Below are 21,837 nucleotides of genomic sequence, written 5' to 3'. Positions count from 1 at the left end.
GACAGGTTAATGAAGGATTGTTAAACTTGGAGACATGGATTGTATGCGTGACATTCAGAGGGTGAATGGGCAAGACAAAATATTTAAGTGCCTATACAGACTATGTTGTAAACGGTAGGCTATCTGCAAACAAACGAGAACAAGATTGTCCTGATTAGGAAACGAAATGCTTTAAATAGCCTAGATAAACGTGTACTTCTAGCGCCGAGAACCCTAGATGGCGTAGTTCTTCCGTTACGTATTGTATTAGAACAGACGACGTACTTTGGCGAACCTTGGGGCTATCTATAGTAGTACTTCCACGGAGATTACGAGTTTGAGCAAAAATTATTACCATGGTGCTTTTATTATGTGTGAGGTAATGCGATTGCAAGGTCAAAATGTTCCTCAACGATCAGTCCAAATGTATGAAGAACAGCTCCCCACTATTCCAACATGATGCCATATGCGGAGCAATTGATTACCTCTGCCGTTTATTGAATGCCCCCTGCAGAATCAGGGAAACACAGACATAGGGGTGTTCGATAAATTTAGTAGCCTACACCAGCAATATTAACACCGAGTTTCACAATATACTTAATATAAGTTGGATATTTAGTTTATATAAGTTAATTATATTTTAAACCCTTGTTGTGCTGAAAATAAGTTGTATACTTTCATTTGAAAACTCCATTAATGCCGCCCTAAAATGCTTTCGAAGTGGAACAGTCCAAGGGTTACAGGAAGTTGTAGCAGCTGCCATGTTTGGCTGCTTTGTTGTAGGTTTCTTGTAGGTTTCCTGCAGATTTTTTTTTGGTGTTGCAATGGAACCGAGCTGGAGTACGTTTCTATTTCAGGTAAGTGAACTTTGATACCCGAAAAGTAAGATAATTGATGGAATAACTGTAGGAAACTAAAGACATTCACGGTCTGACGTTTTTCAAAGGTATACTTTTAAGTAAAGGTATCCAAGCAAAACAATGGTACATCAATCCAGGCTTCCAGCTGAGAGGTTGGGCATGACGTTTGGAAAAATCTGTTCTCTTCTCTCTTTTTCGTATTTTTTTGTATTTCTATGATGATGATGATGATGGTGGGGGGGGGGGACATAAAATGAGTTTGTGTGATTATCTAAATAACGTAAAGCTTTGTTTATGTTATCTAAGTTAGCTTGTTAGATCAAAGCCAGCAAACATGATTCATATATCGATCATTCGCAGGCTCCAAGAACGCCACAGTTACGAGCCAGCCAGTCTTGTTTTTGTCTTTGCCCCGAACCGTTGATCCGTTTTTTTCTGTCTGATGGTGGGACTTTACTTTAGCTAATTGGCTAGCCATTGTTTATAGTCTCCTAAAATAATTGTTCCACAGATCACTAGAAAATGATAAATACTTTCATAATTGACATTTACTTCGTTGCTTTTTCGCAAGTCAGCGTTGAACTTTTTCCTTCCCTCCTCAATGATTCAAAATAGCCAGCTAGGTAGCTAAGTTAGCCCTACTAGCTATTATGTGACTGCGGGTAAAGAAGGAATAAAATATGCACACGAAATAAAAGCAGTGATTTATTTCAGTGTGCGAAATGGAGATTTCAATCCATATAACTATCTCCGTTTTAGCTAGCTAACCATTATATTATGCAACATGGCCAGCTGGTTATAGCTAAGTTAACGTTACTATTTTTGTCTTTGGCCCGCATTCAAGCTAAGTTTCTTTACAGTTTTGCATTACAGCATCACTGCACCAACGAATCAGATTTGGTTGATAAAATTGGACACATTTCTGCTAGCCTATTGGGCCGGGCATTATCAAATATTGTTCCTTGTTTACTTTAATAACTTTAAATTGTTTTTGCAAGCAGATAAACAAAGGTCTAGCCTACAGTTGTGGTGGAATGATTGTTTGTTTTTCAACAAATTAAGGCCAAGGTAACCTCATGCATCTCAGATTTTATCCATTAGCTGGTTTCTTGTATATTGTCTGATTTGGATCCTTGGGGACCGTTGGAATAAATTATCATCATAGCTAGTCCTTTTTGTGTCAAGATCCACAACCACAAAACTATTCAATCCATTAGGCCTACTCAGAGCTGGGCCTACAATGTTGCAATTCAAGTAATGATGGTTGTGTTTAATTGGGAATATAAATTGTCCTCCTTGTCATAATATTAGTATCACACATGTTTTATACATTATTATATTATAAACGTTCCTTGGAGTTGATCACACTCGTAAAATTATGCCTAGGCCCCCAGCAGGACTGGATCAGTTTAACTGTATCCGTTGGCCCTGCAGCCAGTCTGCAGGAGGTGAAATCGGAGCAGCCTGATTTCACCCCCTCCCTCAAGTGGTACATGGCTCCATCTTGAAAAATAGATTATCTTTCTCTTTTGAATTGGAGCTCAGATTGTTTGAATGACTCAAATTCTTGCTCTACCCGGCAAGCCCTTTTAGCCCTGCTTTCTGCTTTGAAGTGATTGCTGTAATTGTCCCAGGTACAGCTAACTGTGTTCTATTCCCAAAGTATTGGAAATGTGCAGCTGTTGCGGCTAATTGGAGTGGGCCCAGAGCCTGTGTGCAGGGGGCAAGTCGAGGCTAAGTGGCAGTCAGTCACCAAAAACTGCGCACAGTGCAGCGATTTTGCTGAGGGTGGTATGGTGTTGTATGATGCTATTGTGAACAGTCCCTCATTGATCAGTAGGTGTTAGGTAGTGACACATGGGGTGAAAGTTGATGTTAATGCAGCCCTCTTGCTGATTTCTCCCATGCAACTGCTAGTGCCGTGAATCATTGTGTCATGTGATTTTTTCCCCTCATCTTGCGGACAGTGCAGGAAACCAAAATACTGGCTACTTAGCCTAACGTTATTATTACTACCTCAGTTGTCTTGTTGATTCGTTGATCCTACCAGATTATTTCACCCCTATGGAGGAGCACTCTTTTTTTTGTGTTGTCTCAGTGTGGATTTCTTTTAGCCCATCATCAGACTATGAACGACCGTTTAATCAAACGGTAGCAGCTCAGGGCCAGAGGGATCAACCACCTGTCACTACTCAAGAGCAGAAGGAAAAAAATACTTTCATTTTGATTCCCCTTTTATGAGAAAAGTGGTGCTTGACAAAGGCTATTGTGCTCTCTGAGAGAGCTAAAGTACACATAATCCTTCATTACTCATCTGCAACAGTGCAAAATAAGAGGTGCGTCTGTCACTGGATGCCTTGTTCCTGACAGAAAGGCTATGTGACGCTGGCTTCTGCGTCTGTATGACTCACGCTAAACGCCTCTCCCCTCTGGAGCCCTCACTCACTCATTGATCCCAAGGATGTTGGCAGCAGATAATGGCCACAACGACCTCTCCTATATGACTCAATCTGTCCCTGGAGTATGATTGAATAGGCTACCACAAGTATTCATTTCATCTAGTTTAGCCTACATCTAGGAGCATTTTTTTTGCTACACCTACGTCCTGCAAGTACCAGAGCTGTGAAATACCTCCAGTTAGGCCTATAGCTTATCCCACAGTAGAATGATGGAACTGCCTGAGCAGTGATTCTTCCACATTTAGATAGCCTACTGGGAAAAACCCCAGGCAGGGATGTAATGTTCCAAAAATAACAATGTTAATTTCTGTTTTCAGGACAGACTTGTTAGCTAATCTGACATTGAGAACAGTGGCAAAGCAATACATTTGCACTCAAATTAAGGTTGTTCATCAATGTTCTTCAGATGGCTACAAATTGTTTACTTTTCTAAAAGCTGGGTAGGAAATGAACAACCATGCTACAAAGACTGTCAAAATGTTATTTCCTATTTCACATGTAATTGTTCTTACAGCGAAAAGTAAATAAACCGTTAAATGAATCACTGTTTTCTAGATAATAAAGTCTAAGCCAGTTACAGATCAGTAGTGTTGTTAGTGTCTTTTCAGAATTGCTTATTCTCCCTGCCTTCCATTTTGATGTTATTTGCGTTGGAGTGACCCCAGCCTTCAGAGCACATTTGTATCAAAATGGTAAGAGCAGCGTGAATGCGCTGCAGGTCCTGAACGTCTTTCTTGGGGCCAGGTTGTCTGCAGCAGCAGTGGCTGTGTCTGCTGCTGTCTGCAGTGTACATCCCCCCCCTCCTCCTCTCTGGACCAGCAGGTCCTGTTCAGACAGACCGAGAGAGGGCTAGAAAATTATGATATTGATGACTAATCCTGGAAGGTAGCGAGCGTGAGCAGGTGCGCAGACAATGCGGGCAGGTGGGCGCGGTGGCGTTCTCCCTGAGTTCCCAGGTCCCCCTGGGTCTGAGAGCGCAGCGACTCATCTGGGCTGAGTCGTGTGTGTGTGTGTGTGTGTGTGGAGAAATGCAGACCCTGTCCCATGAATAGAGGAGCCAAATCAGCGACGATGCGCTTACAAAGACCTCTTGTTGAGCACAGAGTGCATCACTGGCCAGATTTGTCTTCCACAATAGGGCAGATGAAATAAGGAGGAGAATGTGGGATTAATTTTTATTTTCTCCTCTGTCCCCCCCTCCTCCAACCCCCTCGTCTGTTCCTGGTGGGTGGATGGATGGATGGCTGAACGTGAAAGGGAAGGGTCAGGTATTTGACCTTGCCCTTTCGTGCTTGCGGAAGAGAACGCAGTTGTCTTAATTGCAGCGTCCCCCTTTTCATTTCAGTTGGTCACTGTGAGGATGTGTGTGTTTGTTTGTCTCCAGTTGTTATTTTTCATTTGATGAAATGGCCATGTTTCTATTAACTCAATAAAGTGTCCACACCAAAAAGACCCAGATGAGAAGACTTTGCCTCTCCATCCTACTCTATTATGCCTGCCTTTGGTCTCAGATGGAAACGGTCAGTGTGACCTGACCAATATGAATGCACATTTTTGTAGGACCTGGCAGCAGTTTTTACTGGATAAAGTTTTTTCTCTCGGATGTCAATATATTTGAGTAGCCCCCAAGCTGGGCTCTGAAGCTGATGAATGACAATCAAGTGTTAGGCTAGCCTACATGTTAGTGATGGGGGGGATCGATACAGTTACAAATCGCACAATTATTTTGGGACGATATTATATTGATATTTGACTCCCAATTATTGTTTTGTGTAAAAAAATAAAATCAACAAGTTAGCACCAGAAAGACCGTATTTTTCATCCTATAGCTTATTCTCTCTTCTTTTTAAATAGTGAGCCAACATGTTTTCAGCACTTATTTCCTTGACTGATCAAAACTCGTATTCTCATGCTTTCTCTTGTCTCTCTGAAGCAGACATATAGTGAGCAATATGTTTGGAACCTCAAATTGCAATAAAATGTCAGTATCGAATCGCAGTCGCGAGAATCGCAATACATAATTGTATCGGCACCTAAGTATTGTGATAATATGGTATCGTGAGGTCCCTGGCAATTCCCAGACCTACTAAATGTAACGGTCACTATTTGTGGGGTCCCCCCCGCCCAATTTAAGAAGCTCCATTGAACAGCAATAATGACCCCTAACAGGCATGCTTGGCTCTCTTTGTGCACAGCAGCTCTAGTGCCATTCTGCCTATTTATGTTCTAGAGCTGGATATTAAATCCACCCAGCCAGGCCTATCAGCTCTGCAGACGTCACACTGGCTACCGTCACATGACTTTTAGAACTACACAAGACGACAATACATTGACCTACATTCTGCATAATTTAATGATAGATCACCAGAGGGTCATATTTCTCATAATAACCTAGTATATTTAGCTAGATAAACGTGTTAAATTATGATAAACATGATTAGTTGTTTTCCATGACATTATGGGTCTGTAAGCACACACAGTGCCGTCAGTCGGAGGATCCCCAGTCACATCCTTTTCCTAAAAACATCCCCGTCTGGTGTGTCTGTGCTCTCCTAAAGTGTAGTGCAAAGCCCTGATCTAGAGGGCTGTTTAGTCTGCGCTGAAGCCAAGGAGGAGACAGGCAGACAACGTATTCCAGCACTGCGTGTGATTATTTATTAATGTCAGTCGGGTAGCTTCCCGCTTTGACGTCACTAACCTTCTCCCACAGCGGGGGACCTCTGCTCTGCCTGCTGTGCAGCACAACTATGTACTATTTTCACTGAAACTGAGTGATTTAGCAGCAGCACATTAAGGCCTCTCCCCTCTCTGCCAGCTCCTCTTTAATTGGGCTGCTTTGGGTGGTGGCTGGATGTGGTTCTCTATGCGGATGGTAGGTTTCCCTTAGTGTATTTGATGTAATATGGCAGAGATTCACCACTGTGGTTAGACAGGGAGGCATCCTGTGGCTCTCGCTCGTACCTGGTGGCTCTCCTCTGTTTCCTGATGTGTGGCTATGGAGACGGGGCTTGTGGCTTGACCTGCACAGCCCCAGAGCCCACGCAGTCACACCACTGAGGAAGATAGTGGGTGGACTGTGTCTAACAAACACATTTCTGTTAATTCTATATATATTTTTCATGTTTAACGGACACATTTGGAATGAAGTCCATTGTAATGTTGTGCTACTAGCTAACCAGGGGAGCACCTTGTCTGGTTTGGTTTAGCTGAGCTCATGCCCAGGCTGCTGCTGGAGGCACTGAGCTGGATTCTTCCCAGCCTGCCTACTTTTGCACACATGACGAATGAGCACCATCATGGCGGGGGATCATTTTTCATATAGCAAATTTAGATTCCTCAGCAGCAGCAGGCTGTTTGTGTGCCTCCTCACTAATGACAGAGCCAGGGCCTATTTTTGTCCCTGTAAAACACCCACAGTCACTGACCCTGCTTTTTTTGCGTGATTTGTCAAATGGATGCCCCAAACGTCAAAACTGTGGCTCGGTACAAAGATTATTCTTTATATGGGACTTGGAAGTCAATAGAGCATAGCATCTACTTGCAGTGAAGGGCTTTAGCAAATGATCTTCCCAGTCAGTGTGGTTTTAGACTAAAGGGTTGTTGTGATGATTATCTGGCTGAATGTTTCTGATTGAATGTTTTCAGATCTTCCAGTACATTTCCTCCGGTTGTCTTTGTTGTGTTGTTCGGCTGTCTCTCTTGCATGTCATTAGTCATTCAGCAGAGGGGAGGAAGTGCTGACTAGAGCCCCCGCTGATATACTTTCAGACTGCTCTGTTCTGGCCCCTGTGGTCTACTCTGCCACGCATGCGCCCAGAATGACTCACTGTCTATTTCGGTGTGGCTTCAGACGCAGTGGCTTTTGCCTCGCAATCACACCGGCAGCCAGCCACACTTTCACTCTCCAACTCTTTGCATCGTCAATTCAGCAGAAGAGCTGTGAAATCACTTCAGAAAGGGCACCGCACAGAGCCAGTGTTAAATCTCCATGTGTTGTGTAAACACATGTAACTACTAGGCCCAAGGCTAAAAGCTCAGACACAACGGTAGGATTGTCAAACGTTTGCCTGCCTACAGTACTTATCACATCTGAACAGAGTGTTGGCAGTCAATCTCTTTTGTGTTCACACCGCAAAAACCTTGGAAGTTGTCAGCCTTGTTTAAAATACTCCAAACCAGAAGGTGGCAGTAGCGTTGGCAATGCATAGCCGTGCGCATTGCTTATGGTCTAGATTCCAAGCTATCTGCGCTAATGTTGCTATTTTGTAGAAAGCCCTTGTTGATACTAGCCAGATGGCCACAGCTAGATAACTACCTAGCAAAATGAAGAAGAATAAACTATTTAATTCACTCTACATAATCCCATACTGACAGTGCCAGCCCATAGACAATGGTTTAGCTAGCTAGCTAATGTTAGCATATTCGCTAGCTAGCACAACAGTGCAGTGTCCTTAGCTAGCTAGCTATCTCGGCAGCTAACACAGGCAGCTGCTTCATGGAAACTAGCTAATCCATTGTGATTTAATTACAGTGAGGGAAAAAAGTATTTGATCCCCTGCTGATTTTGTACGTTTGCCCACTGACAAAGACAAGATCAGTCTATACTTTTAATGGTAGGTTTATTTGAACAGTGAGAGACAGAATAACAACAAAAAAATCTAGAAAAACGCAATTGATTTGCATTTTAATGAGGGAAATAAGTATTTGACCCCTCTGCAAAACATGACTTAGTACTTGGTGGCAAAACCCTTTTTGGCAATCAGAGGTCAGACGTTTCTTGTAGTTGGCCACCAGGTTTGCACACATCTCAGGAGGGATTTTGTTCCAGTCCTCTTTGCAGATCTTCTCCAAGTCATTAAGGTTTCGAGGCTGACGTTTGGCAATTCAAACCTTCAGCTCCCTCCACAGATTTTCTATGGGATTAAGGTCTGGAGACTGGCTAGGCCACTCCAGGACATTAATGTGCTTCTTCTTGAGCCACTCCTTTGTTGCCTTGGCCGTGCGTTTTGGGTCATTGTCATGCTGGAATACCCATCCACGACCCATTTTCAATGCCCTGGCTGAGGGAAGGAGGTACTCACCCAAGATTTGACGGTACATGGCCCCATCCATCGTCCCTTTGATGCGGTGAAGTTGTCCTGTCCCCTTAGCAGAAAAACACCCCAAGCATAATGTTTCCACCTCCATGTTTGACGGTGGGGATGGTGTTCTTGGGGTCATAGGCAGCATTCCTCCTCCTCCAAACACGGCGAGTTGAGTTGATGCCAAAGAGCTCGATTTTGGTCTCATCTGACCACAACACTTTCACCCAGTTCTCCTCTGAATCATTCAGATGTTCATTGGCAAACTTCAGACGGGCCTGTATATGTGCTTTCTTGAGCAGGGGGACCCTGCGTGCACTGCAGGATTTCAGTCCTTCACGGCGTAGTGTGTTACCAATTGTTTTCTTGGTGACTATGGTACCAGCTGCCTTGAGATCATTAACAAGATCCTCCCGTGTAGTTCTGGGCTGATTCCTCACCGTTCTCATGATCATTGCAACTCCACAAGGTGAGATCTTGCATGGAGCCCCAGGCTGAGGGAGATTGACAGTTATTTTGTGTTTCTTCCATTTGCAAATAATCGCACCAACTGTTGTCACCTTCTCACAAAGCTGCTTGGCGATGGTCTTGTAGCCCATTCCAGCCATGTGTAGGTCTACAATCTTGTCCCTGACATCCTTGGAGAGCTCTTTGGTCTTGGCCATGGTGGAGAGTTTGGAATCTGATTGATTGATTGCTTCTGTGGACAGGTGTCTTTTATACAGGTAACAAACTGAGATTAGGAGCACTCCCTTTAAGAGTGTGCTCCTAATCTCAGCTCGTTACCTGTATAAAAGACACCTGGGAGCCAGAAATCTTTCTGATTGATAGGGGGTCAAATACTTATTTCCCTCAATAAAATGCTAATCAATTTATAACATTTTTGACATGCGTTTTTCTGGATTTTTTGTTGTTGTTATTCTGTCTCTCACTGTTCAAATAAACCTACCATTAAAATTATAGACTGATCATTTCTTTGTCAGTGGGCAAACGTACAAAATCAGCAGGGGATCAAATACTTTTTTCCCTCACTGTATAATGTCAATACTAGCTAGCTACAGTGGTTAGCTAGCTTGGAGGAAGTATTTGGTGTTGTGTACTTAGCTAGCTACCATCCCATAGCCTACATTGCATATGAAGTGTGACTGGCTCATCTGTGGATGTACGGAGGTGCACTGACGAGCATTGCGATTCTATAAGTAGAATCAGTAGGTTCGTCGCTACCGTGTCGGCACGCAGCAGGTATCGCTTTTGTCCTATCCAGAGAAGGAACGGCCTCCCACTGTGATAAGTACCTATCGGCAGTCTATTGGCAGTGAGATTCTTGGTGTGTTTCATGCTTGAGGCGGACAAGTCACCAAAGCAAAGCCTTCCTAGCAGCACTGGAGCATTTTAAGATGTGGCCTGTGAATGGCAGTGAGATTAAGCTGTTCCCAATAGGCCTAGTTGTTGCATGTGAATGGCTCCCAGATTAGGCTATTCCCAGTAGGCCGTGTGAGCCAGTAAAACAACACAAAGAGAGACTAATGCTAAATTAATTTCCTCCCAAACTATTTTCTCACTGCAAGAGTGGTTATATAAAGGAGGAATGTGAAGACGTAGGCTAATCTACAAAAAGTGCCGGGTTACATAAAGGAGAAAGGCAGAGCTACAAGGATGTGAGGTGAATTTGGCTGTGTTGAGTAACACAAACAAAACCTGACCTTTCAGTGCTCTGTCTCTTATAACTAACCTGTAGCAGGCAGAGTGAGGCAGGCTCATGGTAGTCTCAACCTATAGTTCTACCCTGTCGGTTCCAACAGGAAGTCCACCTGCTACAAAGACAGTCAGGTGGTGTAATATTGTCTTGTATGAGAGTTGACCAGTGTTGTTCACCTACAGTGCATTCGGAATGTATTCAGACCCCTTCCCTTTTTCCACATTTTGATACGTTACAGCCTTATTCTAAAATGTATTAAATTAATCTACACACAATACCCCTTAATGACAAAGCGAAAACAGGTTTTTAGAAATGTTAGCAAATAAAATAAAAAACAGAATTGCCTTATTTACATAAGTATTCAGACCCTTTGCTATGAGACTCGAAATTGAGCTCAGGTGCATCCTGTTTCCATTGATCATCCATGAGATGTTTCTACAACTTGATTGGAGGCCACCTGTGGTAAATTCAATTGATTGGACATAATTTGGAAAGGCACACACCTGTCTATATAAGGTCCCACAGTTGACAGTGCATGTCAGAGCAAAAACCAAGCCATGAGGTCGAAGGAATTGTCCGTAGAGCTCAGAGACAGGATTGTGTCGAGGCACAGATCTGGGGAAGAGTACCAAAACATTTCTGCAGCATTGAAGGTCCCCAAGAACACAGTGACCTCCATTATTCTTAAATGGAAGAAGTTTGGAACCACCAAGACTCTTCCTAGAGGTGGCCGCCCGGCCAAACTGCGTACTCGGGGGAGAAGGGCCTTGGTCAGGGAAGTGACCAAGAACCTGATGGTCACTCTGACAGAGCTCCAGAGTTCCTCTGTGGAGATGGGAGAACCTTCCAGAAGGACAACTATCTCTGCTGCACTCCACCAATCAGGCCTTTATGGTAGTAGCCAGACGGAAGCCACTCCTCATTTAAAGGCACATGACAGCCCACTTGGAGTTTGCCAAAAGGCACCTAAAGGATTCTCAGACCATGAGAAACAAGATTCTCTGGTCTGATGAAACTAAGATTGAACTCTTTGGCCTGAATGCCAAGCGTCACGTCTGGAGGAAACCTGGCACCATACCTACGGTGAAGCATAGTGGTGGCAGCATCATGCTGTGGAGATGTCTTTTAGCGGCAGAGACTGGGAGACTAGTCAGGATCGAGGGAAAATGAACGGAGCAAAGTACAGAGAGATCCTTGATGAAAACCTGCTCCAGAGCGCTGAGGACCTCAGACTGGGGCGACGGTTCCCATTCCAACAGGACAACGACCCTAAGCACACAGCCAAGACAACGCAGGAGTGGCTTCAGGACAAGTCTCTCAATGTGCTTGAGTGGCCCAGCCAGAGCCCAGACTTGAACCCGATCAAACATCTCTGGAGAGACCTGAAAATAGCTGCAGAGAAGAATGGGAGAAACTCCCCAAATACAGGCGTGCCAAGCTTGTAGCGTCATACCCAAGAAGACTTGAGGCTGTAATCGCTGCCAAAGGTGCTTCAACAAAGTCCTGAGTGAAGGGTCTGAACACTCATGTAAATGTGATATTTCAGTTTTTTGTTTTTAATAAATGTGCAAACATTTCTAAAAACCTGTTTTTGCTTTGTCATTATGGGGTATTGTGTGTAGATTGATAAAAAAATAAAATCAATTTTAGAATAAGGCTGTTACATAACAAAATGTGGACAGTCAAGGGGTCTGAATCCTTTCCGAATGCACTGTATGTTGTTGACTAGTGTTTAAACGTGCTGTTCTGTGTCTCTACAGCAGGCCAATGAAGCCCTCCACCACCAGCACCAGGTGGCCCAGAACAGCCTGCTGCCGCTGCTCAACTCTGGGAACGAGCCTGTGGACCAGAAGCCTGTGATGCCCATCCCCCTGGACCAGAAACCCCCCGCTAGCGCAGCAGAGCTTCTCAAAGACAACGTGGCCAGCGGGGCAGGCGGCGGCAGGGGACCCATGCCTGTGGTGAAGAAGGAGCACAAGAGCAAGACACCCTTCATCTGCGGCTACTGCAACAAGGCCTTCCGTGACAGCTACCACCTGCGGCGCCATGAGTCCTGCCACACGGGCATCAAGATGGTGTCACGGCCCAAGAAGACGGCCCAGACAGCCCCCACCATGGTGCCCTTCATCTCCAGCCTGCCCAGGGAGAACAGCGGGCAGCCCTCCTACATCTCCACCATAGCAGGCATCCTCACCACTGCCACCACCTCTGTGTCCTCAGCCTCCAGCATCATGTCTCCAGCCTCTATGATCAATGTGCCCCAGCAGAGCCAGCCCAAGAAGCCTGCCAAGCCTGTGAAGAAGAACCATGGCTGTGAGATGTGTGGCAAGGCCTTCCGAGACGTCTACCACCTGAACCGTCACAAGCTGTCCCACTCGGACGAGAAGCCCTTCCAGTGCCCCATCTGCCAGCAGCGCTTCAAGAGGAAGGACCGCATGACCTACCACGTGCGCTCTCACGACGGTGGAGTCCACAAGCCCTACGTCTGCTCCGTGTGTGGGAAAGGCTTCTCCAGGTAGGCTCCAGGCCCAGCCATGCACCTTCACTAACCCTGGCTAGCTGTTTTACATTTCAAATAAAAGTGCTTGCTATTTATTACAAACTCATTTGAACTCAAACATCAACCAGTTTTGATCCTGTTAATACATGGTGATTAGTCTACAATTTCTATATGGTGTTAGATGAGCACTTATAGAGATGCACTGAGATGGAGTACAGTGGGGAAAAAAAGTATTTAGTCAGCCACCAATTGTGCAAGTTCTCCTTTTACACTTACAAAGATGAGAGAGGCCTGTAATTTTCATCATAGGTACACGTCAACTATGACAGACAAATTTCAGACAGGATTTTTAATGAATTTATTTGCAAATTATGGTGGAAAATAAGTATTTGGTCACCTACAAACAAGCAAGATTTCTGGCTCTCACAGACCTGTAACTTCTTCTTTAAGAGGCTCCTCTGTCCTCCACTCGTTACCTGTATTAATGGCACCTGTTTGAACTTGTTATCAGTATAAAAGACACCTGTCCACAACCTCAAACAGTCACACTCCAAACTCCACTATGGCCAAGACCAAAGAGCTGTCAAAGGACACCAGAAACAAAATTGTAGACCTGCACCAGGCTGGGAAGACTGAATCTGCAATAGGTAAGCTGCTTGGTTTGAAGAAATCAACTGTGGGAGCAATTATTAGGAAATGGAAGACATACAAGACCACTGATAATCTCCCTCGATCTGGGGCTCCACGCAACATCTCACTCCGTGGGGTCAAAATGATCACAAGAACGGTGAGCAAAAATCCCAGAACTACACGGGGGGACCTAGTGAATGACCTGCAGAGAGCTGGGACCAAAGTAACAAAGCCTACCATCAGTAACACACTACGCCGCCAGGGACTCCAATCCTGCAGTACCAGACGTGTCCCCCTGCTTAAGCCAGTACATGTCCAGGCCCGTCTGAAGTTTGCTAGAGTGCATTTGGATGATCCAGAAGAGGATTGGGAGAATGTCATATGGTCAGATGAAACCAAAATATAACTTTTTGGTAAAAACTCAACTTGTCGTGTTTGGAGGACAAAGAATGCTGAGTTGCATCCAAATAACACCATACCTGCTGTGAAGCATGGGGGTGGAAACATCATGCTTTGGGGCTGTTTTTCTGCAAAGGGACCAGGACGACTGATCCGTGTAAAGAAAAGAATGAATGGGGCCATGTATCGTGAGATTTTGAGTGAAAACCTCCTTCCATCAGCAAGGGCATTGAAGATGAAACGTGGCTGGGTCTTTCAGCATGACAATGATCCCAAACACACCGCCCGGGCAACGAAGGAGTGGCTTCGTAAGAAGCATTTCAAGGTCCTGGAGTGGCCTAGCCAGTCTCCAGATCTCAACCCCATAGAAAATCTTTGGAGCGAGTTGAAAGTCCGTGTTGCCCAGCGACAGCCCCAAAACATCACTGCTCTAGAGGAGATCTGCATGGAGGAATGGGCCAAAATACCAGCAACAGTGTGTGGAAACCTTGTGAAGACTTACAGAAAACGTTTGACCTGTGTCATTGCCAACAAAGGGTATATAACAAAGTATTGAGAAACTTTTGTTATTGACCAAATACTTATTTTCCACCATAATTAGCAAATAAATTCATTAAAAATCCTACAATGTGATTTTCTGGATTTTTTTTTCTCATTTTGTCTGTCATAGTTGACGTGTACCTATGATGAAAATTACAGGCCTCTCTCATCTTTTTAAGTGGGAGAACTTGCACAATTGGTGGCTGACTAAATACTTTTTTCCCCCACTGTATATGACCATCTGTTGTTCAATGTGACATTCTACATGTCCCATTGGCTGCTGCCCTCAGGCTCACGGATTTATAGTAGTGTTGAATAGTCTTGACTCAGAGCCTTTGTGGTCCCCAGCATGTTTAAACAGTCTCGCTTTTAGAGAGCAGTTCATCTTCAGTGTCCCAGAGTTCCCTCTTGCGGGAACAGGGAGAGGAGTAGGGAGGGGGGAGGCTGTGGTTCCTGCCAGCTTGTCACTGCTTCCCCTTCCCCAGGGAATGCCATTAGAACAGGCCTGGGAGGGAGGCAGCAGCCTGGGATTTCCTCTTACTCACACCTAGTTTTCCCACTCTGCTTCTGTGCTGCTACTTACAGGGTCCTGTTTGTTTAAAGTCTGAGCCACCTGGAATGACTGAGCATTCCTGTCTTTCCAGGCAGAGCCAACAGTGGCCTTGTAAGATGGCCTCTTTCAACATTTACGGCAACATCCACTCACTACTTCCAGCTATGCGTCACTAGTAATCTGTGCAATTCATTGGCATGAGTAATGGCAAGATTACAAATAACCATTTAAAACCCTTCCAATAAGCAAAGGGCTCTTACAGCTTGTTAGTTGTTCAAATAAGAGCAGAAGCTTGGTGTGAGTGAATATTCCAGTGGCTCAAACTGATGTAAACATTATGCTCTCTGTCCAAACTATAATCTCAGAGCTGGGCAATTAAGGGCAGAACCCGGCTTTGTTCCAACACAGTGACGCAGAGGTTTATCGGGACATTGTAAAGTGAGAGGCCGGCTTGCAGAATAACGCAACTCTGAGTCACTGCCAAGTCTGCAGGCACTCTCTCTGTCTGTCTGGAAGCTGCTGTCCTCCTCAGTTAACAGTGAAACGAGGAGAAGAACAGCCATTCCGGTTCACAGCACACCTGAAAATATTATAATTGACTCCTCTCCTTTGTAACAAAACCACTACCAGTGTGAAACTGTTTTGCTCTGGCCAAGCTGCCCGTGTTAGTTCTTCACACCATCACCAGTGATGAAATGATTTAGCTCCCAGCCTGTCTGCTGTAGTCCAGGTTTTCAGTCGAACTAACTAATGGTACCTCTGGGAGCTGCGATGAGTGGACTGTGTGAACATTTGAGTCTCACTGGAAAAGGTCTAAAGTACAGTGTGTGTGTTGTGTGTCCATTAATATTCTACAGCAAGATTGTAACTTTTCTTCTCTTCTCTCCTCCAGACCAGACCACTTGAGCTGCCACGTGAAGCATGTCCACTCCTCAGAAAGACCGTTCAAATGCCAAGTAACGGTAAGAGAGATAGAACTGTACTGTGTGGCCTCATTAGGGCCACTTGTCAGCAGCTCATTATTGACAACTTGAGCTGCATGTCTGTCGGCTAGCATAAATTCTCCCACTTTGCACTTTCCTTTCTGCCGTCTCGGACAGTAATTGTTAGTTTCCTATGCTAGACTAGTGTCTTTTTAAAATGAGCCCATTAGTCATAGCGTTGTAATGGCAGTCTGTCCACGACACCACACTCCAGTATGCCCTGTGGCCCCAGTAGAGATTTATGATGATCTATAAGCCTTTAAAGTTGGACATGTTCCATCCAGGCTGCACTTGGCACCGAGCTGGAGCACAAAGCTGGGTGGCCCTATGAATAGTAGTGTGCCTCTGGCCTTCTGACCCTGTCCTGTCCTCTCCAGGCCTGTACTTCTGCCTTCGCCACCAAAGACAGACTGCGCTCCCACATGATCCGGCATGAAGGAAAGGTCACCTGCAACATCTGCGGCAAGATGCTGAGCGCAGCCTACATCACCAGCCATCTAAAGACACACGGCCAGACCAACTTTAACTCCTGTAACAAAGGTACGTCAGTCCTATCTCACCAACCACTGCCTCCCTCCCAACTTAAATGAAATCTTGTCAGGTTTGACATTCCTAATTTAAAAAGTCAGAAACCAGTTTAAAATGACAACTTTTGAAACCCTTTTAAGTAAGTAATCTTAATTTGTTTGTACACACTTTGAACATTCACACACCTCAACCCATAGCTGACATTTTCCTAGAAATTGTATTTTACTCCATACCAAGACAGTGTGCCAGAGGCCAGTGTCTGGGATAACCTCACATGACAGTGAAAATATCATTTGATTGATTGATGCCGACTTTATCCTTAGGCAGGTTTCATTCTCTGTGTAGTTATAGTAGCGCTACAGGACATGGAAAGTCCCACCGTACATTGTCCATGATAGGCATTACCATGTAATCTTCGCTGGTTACATTTTGCCCCAATTCCCTCGAGTACCATTCTGTTTTTAAACATGAATTGGATGTTAGTCTGTTGAGTGGAGGGATGTATATGCTGTGCTATGTGATTTTTTTTTGTGGGTCTTCTGCTTGTGGTATGTAATCTGATGACATGTATTCTCGTTGACAAGTGAATGGCCTGTGGCAGAAATCTGTTGTCATGTTCTAAATTTGAAGCGCTTTCAGCAATTGGCTCGTGTTTGAGGGAAGTGTAACATGCACAATGATATCTGATCCAACCACAGCAAACTTACAGCTTCTCCACTCAATTGATTTGTGCAGCTTGCATGATAACCCCACCCCCCTCTTCTAATTTTCTCAGAGTATTGCTCTTCCATTAGTCTTTCTCATTAGTGTTATTGATATATATTTGTTGGTATGGACTCGAGATTACTTTGTATTACTGCTCAGTAAATAATTCAGAAAAATCACTGGCACCGTAACCGTTTAAATATACTACAAGTGTATAATACGTAACATGGCTGTCAAGTACAGCCCAATAACTGGTTTCTTCCTCAGTCTTCGTGCTATTACTGTGTCTGTTTTTCCTGTTTTGTTTATTCATCTGTGAATTTCCATTTGTGAAAGTGCTGTATTTAAGTTTTGGTGATTCAGGCCTTAGTCAACGTGTTTGTTTGTGATTTTCCTGTGGAACGTGTACACCCTGTTCATCTCTTCCCATCCGGAGAACACGGCATCATAACGCATTACACATGGATCACTGCTCAGAGGTGTAGTCAATAACAAAGTATAGCCTAGCTCAGGCCACCTAATCAACATTTCTAAGATTCCTCTTTCAGTTACACATAGACAGTAGAAGCAACAAGGGAAAGACGTTCACTGCTATGTTGTGTATTCACTCCGCATTAGCTGCCACCTGAATGAGCACTGCCACCCTTCTCCCAAGGGTCCACAGCACAAGGCAGCCATACAGCACAGAGAACACTACAAATAGGATATTATTTGTCACCACAGTAAGCGTATGGCCCGTTCCCTCCTCCCCCTGGGGACTAGCAAGCCAGGGTGTGTGTACCCACCTTGCCCACCTGAAGTGGGGCCTGTAGAGTGCACTGAGAGAGATGTAGACAGTCCATTATAACCCCTGTGTGTCTATTTCTGAATAGGGGACTGGCAGTGGAACTCCTCAGGGGGACGAAAAGGTAATGACAACGTAGCATCGCGTGAACCTAACCCCAACCCCCCTGCCCGCCCCCCAAGAATACACAGTCACATCACACACATACACAAGTAAAAGGCAAGGATAAATACAAGACTTTAGGCCTTTGGTAAACTCAGGCCAGTGTGTCACTTCATTTCCAAACATTGCATCATCATTGCATCCCTGGAAATGTTGTCTTGGAGATTTCTGTGTTCTCATTTTTAAACTGTTGTACTATACTATGTACAGCAAGAATGACCACTAGAGTGTTTTGTACTGTTTTGCCTATACATAATTACCTGCTTCGGTATTCATGTTTTAGAAGAGCATGTATTTGCCGCATTTAAAATGGGAAATGGTTGTTAATATAAAGGTTAATATAGTTCAGTCAGTGTGCTGCAGATGAGTCAAGGCAGTAGCAGTAAAGATGGAGAGGAATGCTGACTGCATATACTGCAAAAATTATCTCTGGACTATTTCGCATACATTTGAGTGTGGAGATATTTTTTTGCAGTGTATGGACAGCATTCCTCCCTCTGCTTAATGATGGAGAATAACCAGTAACTATCAGTGTGTACATGTATTTGTTTGATTGGTTTAGCAGTGAAGGAAAGGACACCATCTTTAACACTATCCTCTATCCCCTGTTCTCTAGATAGTAATGACATTCACAACTCTGCCTCAGCCACACCTGTAACAGCCTCTGCCCCCATCACCACCACGATGAACCGGGGCAACTCCATCAACAACCCTGTCACCATAGCGGCGCAAATGAACATTTCCACCAATACGGTTAACGTCAGCCTCCAGCACCCAGTCACCATCACTGGGCCCGTCAACATCGCCTCGGTCAACATCCCTACCACGGCACACATGAATATCGCCCACCCTCTGGCCATCAGCACCCCCATGTCCATGACAATGTCCGGGCCGCTCAACATCGCCATGAGGTCCATGGAGAGTATGTCTTTTCTGTCCCAAGTCCTGCCTTCGTCCCCACCCTGGTAAAAACAAAACGAGATGGAGAGAAAAGAAAGGGGAAAATGAAGCAAAACAAGAAAAGACGACTCCTCCCCATTACCACCATCTTTCCCCAGCCCGCTGGCCCCTGACCCCGTGCCCCTTCCTCAGACCTGGAAATGAACGTTTAGCCTACTTGTGCCGTGCAGTGGAGAGTACTTCCCTGTCACATGGCTCCACCCCAACCAATGTTACATCACAGAAGAGAGAACCAGAACAGTTGTGTAGAAGTTAGATAGGGTTTTGTCTATTATCTGAAGGACTTCAAACCTAGATGTAGTGAGTCGATGAAGTGTTAAACAGTGATGTCAACATTACAGTCGGGGTAGGATAACAAGAGGGGAGGACTCTCAAGCCTCGCTTAAACACCCATACCTTTGCAATGGAGAAAAATAAAAAAAAATGGAAAAGGACTAATGCAATAAGTATGAATTGTTGGTTTTATTGTTCCACAAGTTATCTTGCAAAGACAATGGGTGTTTCTTATGTTGTTTTATCTATAGCCTGCTAATCAGTATTTAATGTTTTTAGGAGATGAGTTCAACAAAAGGGACAAAGACTTCCATTTGGACGGAAGGTTATTCTTTTTTTCACATCTGTGTTTTTCAAATAGGATGTATGCTCTTGAGGTACATTGACTAACTTGTACAGTTTTCATGTTAATGTATTATCACCATCAACAATTTATTCTGTATTCTTTTGTTGAAGTGGATATCTGGACATTGTCCCTGTTGTCTGTTAAATATGTGTACAATTAGGATAGTTTTTTTCTCTTTATTAGGGATGGCAGAGGTGCGCTTCTTTTATTTGGTGATCAGTTGATGTCAATTGTTTTACATGAACTGAGAAAGGAATGAGTCTTGCACTGAAAGCATATCCCATGTGTAACTAAACAGCAGTATTATCAAAGATCAAATTAGTGTTAGGTAACCAGCCTACATAATAACATGGCCATCTAGTGGCTTACAAATGCCATTGAGGGAATGGTCCTGAAGTTCACCAATGTTTTATTTCTTAAACTATTATTATTATTATGTTGGTGACGGATTAGTTTTGTTAGAAATATTTTATAACCTTTTATCATTTTGTTTTTAGGACCTCAATAGGTTGGACCTTCTGCTCAGGAAACTCACTGAGAGTAGCCCAGTCAACTTCATTTTGTTTTAATTGAATTCATGTCTAACTTAATCCTGGTCTTTCCCATGTTACTTTGTAATATTTAAATCACCATATATCTTTGTTTGTTCAAAGAAAAAAGTAGAAGTCCTTCAAAGACTAGGGATCCAAGAACTCTTATTTTTGTCAACATAGCTGACCATTTTAATAATCATGTAATCAATTTCAGTCTCCGCCTGTGTCATGGTGACTTATGGATTAGAGGAAGGATGAGGTGATTGATGTATTGAGAACAAAACACTAATGATTTCTGAGAAGGATATGAAAATAATGAACTACTAGATCATGTTGTAGTGTTGCTGCAGCCGAAGGGAGGCCAGGATCTAGGCTAGTGGGGCTAGCATGTCCTGGGCAGCACATCTCAGACATTATGGCTGTTAAGTCCCATAGATTACCATTACTAGATAAGAAGTTCTTACTTGGCCAAACCTAAGGATGTTCTATCTAACAGTTTTCTTTGGTGAATGCCATATCACCATTGCAAGGTTTTTGTGCTGTGTGAGGTATAGTATACTCTGTCCTGAAAGAACACACACAAGATGCATGTGAGTTGTATTTTCCCCTGAGTTTTTTCAAAGAAAGTCCAATGATGTGTTTTCTTATGCATTGTGTAGATGCACTGTAATTGCCTATTCTGCTTGCCAAATTTTATACAATTATGAGATGCAACTAAGTGAATATTTTGAATTGAACGTTTCAGCATTTGTAACAAAAATAAAAACTGATTTGGAAATTATTGGGACACCTGTGAAGGCAGTTGAATGTATATCTTTGTACAAAACAATTTTAGTTCTGAGGATGTGGTAGTTAAAATACTAGACATGTGAAAGAACCTTTTATAAATATTTTGTATTAGAACATTAACAGCGGTAATTTTGTATATATGAAGACTTTCTGATTAGCAGAAAGGTAAAACATTCCTACATTTTTTAAATGTATGTTTGTCAAATTATTACGTAAACATGCGCAATGTTTTATTTGCCTTCTATTTGGGTTGTCTAAATAAAATAACTAAAACATGATGATTGGGTTGTGTGGCTGTGCCATTTCCTGATGAGTCAGCCTGCAGTGGGAGGCTAACTGTTCCACTCATTAAATAACTTTTACACTCACCCCACAGTACTACAGATGTTCAAACTTAGCCTAATTGACAGCAATAGCTTTCCTCTTTTGTCAGATTTCTTTGTGCCATTTTGGCTTTTAGGCCATTTGTTTTTCATTTTTTTAGTGATTGAGACACCAAGGGCTGGTTTCCCAGACACAGATTAAGCCTAGTAAAAAAAAATTGTCAATGGAGATTCACCATTGACACTGCTACCTAGTCCAAGACTAGGCTTAATCAGTGTCTGTGAAACCGGCCCATAGATGCTCTACTGATTTACTGACGTCGCGTGAATGACCTTTCCAGTCTGTATGGCCTGCTGCAGAATAAATTACAACTGTTTATTCAGGTCAAATGTCAATTTCCCCCTCCTTTCCAACTGATCCTCTCCTGATGTGTACACACAGTTCAAGGTGGCTGGATGATGCACCCTATTTAAAATGGTAAAATCTTTGAAGAAGAGAGAAAGGTGCTGAATCTTAGATATTGCATGTTTTCATTAAGAAAATATCTACATTAGTTAGTATAATTCAGTAGACCTAAATGTTGGCCAAGATTCTCCAGTGTCGCAGTATTGGATCTCATCTGACCATCAACAGAGAGGATGAAATCTGTGTTTTATTGCTGCAAACATTCTTGATATTTATGAGATCCAACTGAAAAACCAATTTAATTCAAGCGTGACGACCAGTCTTAGAGGCTCAGTTTAGATCTGA

At 43.6% G+C, this 21,837-nt stretch overlaps 1 protein-coding gene across 2 annotated transcripts; it reads left to right on the top strand.

Moving 5' to 3' along the window:
• The first annotated feature begins 748 nt into the window (after nt 1-748).
• LOC121573755 (vascular endothelial zinc finger 1) lies at nt 749-21,041 on the top strand. Of its 2 annotated transcripts, XM_041885979.1 has the most exons (6): nt 749-836; nt 11,839-12,593; nt 15,593-15,662; nt 16,061-16,223; nt 17,789-17,824; nt 18,479-21,041. In XM_041885979.1, exons 1-6 carry the CDS (start codon nt 804-806, stop codon nt 18,829-18,831), a joined length of 1,410 nt encoding a protein of 469 aa, XP_041741913.1. In that variant the 5' UTR covers nt 749-803; the 3' UTR covers nt 18,832-21,041. The 2 variants fall into 2 exon arrangements, with proteins under 2 accessions (XP_041741913.1, XP_041741914.1); XM_041885980.1 differs by lacking the exon at nt 17,789-17,824.
• The last annotated feature ends 796 nt before the right edge of the window (nt 21,042-21,837 follow it).

This window comes from Coregonus clupeaformis, chromosome 9 (genome assembly GCF_020615455.1).
Source record: "Coregonus clupeaformis isolate EN_2021a chromosome 9, ASM2061545v1, whole genome shotgun sequence".
Lineage (NCBI taxonomy): Eukaryota > Metazoa > Chordata > Actinopteri > Salmoniformes > Salmonidae > Coregonus > Coregonus clupeaformis.
The sequence above is the reverse complement of the archived record's forward strand: the minus strand, read 5'-3'. Positions and strand labels throughout refer to the sequence as shown.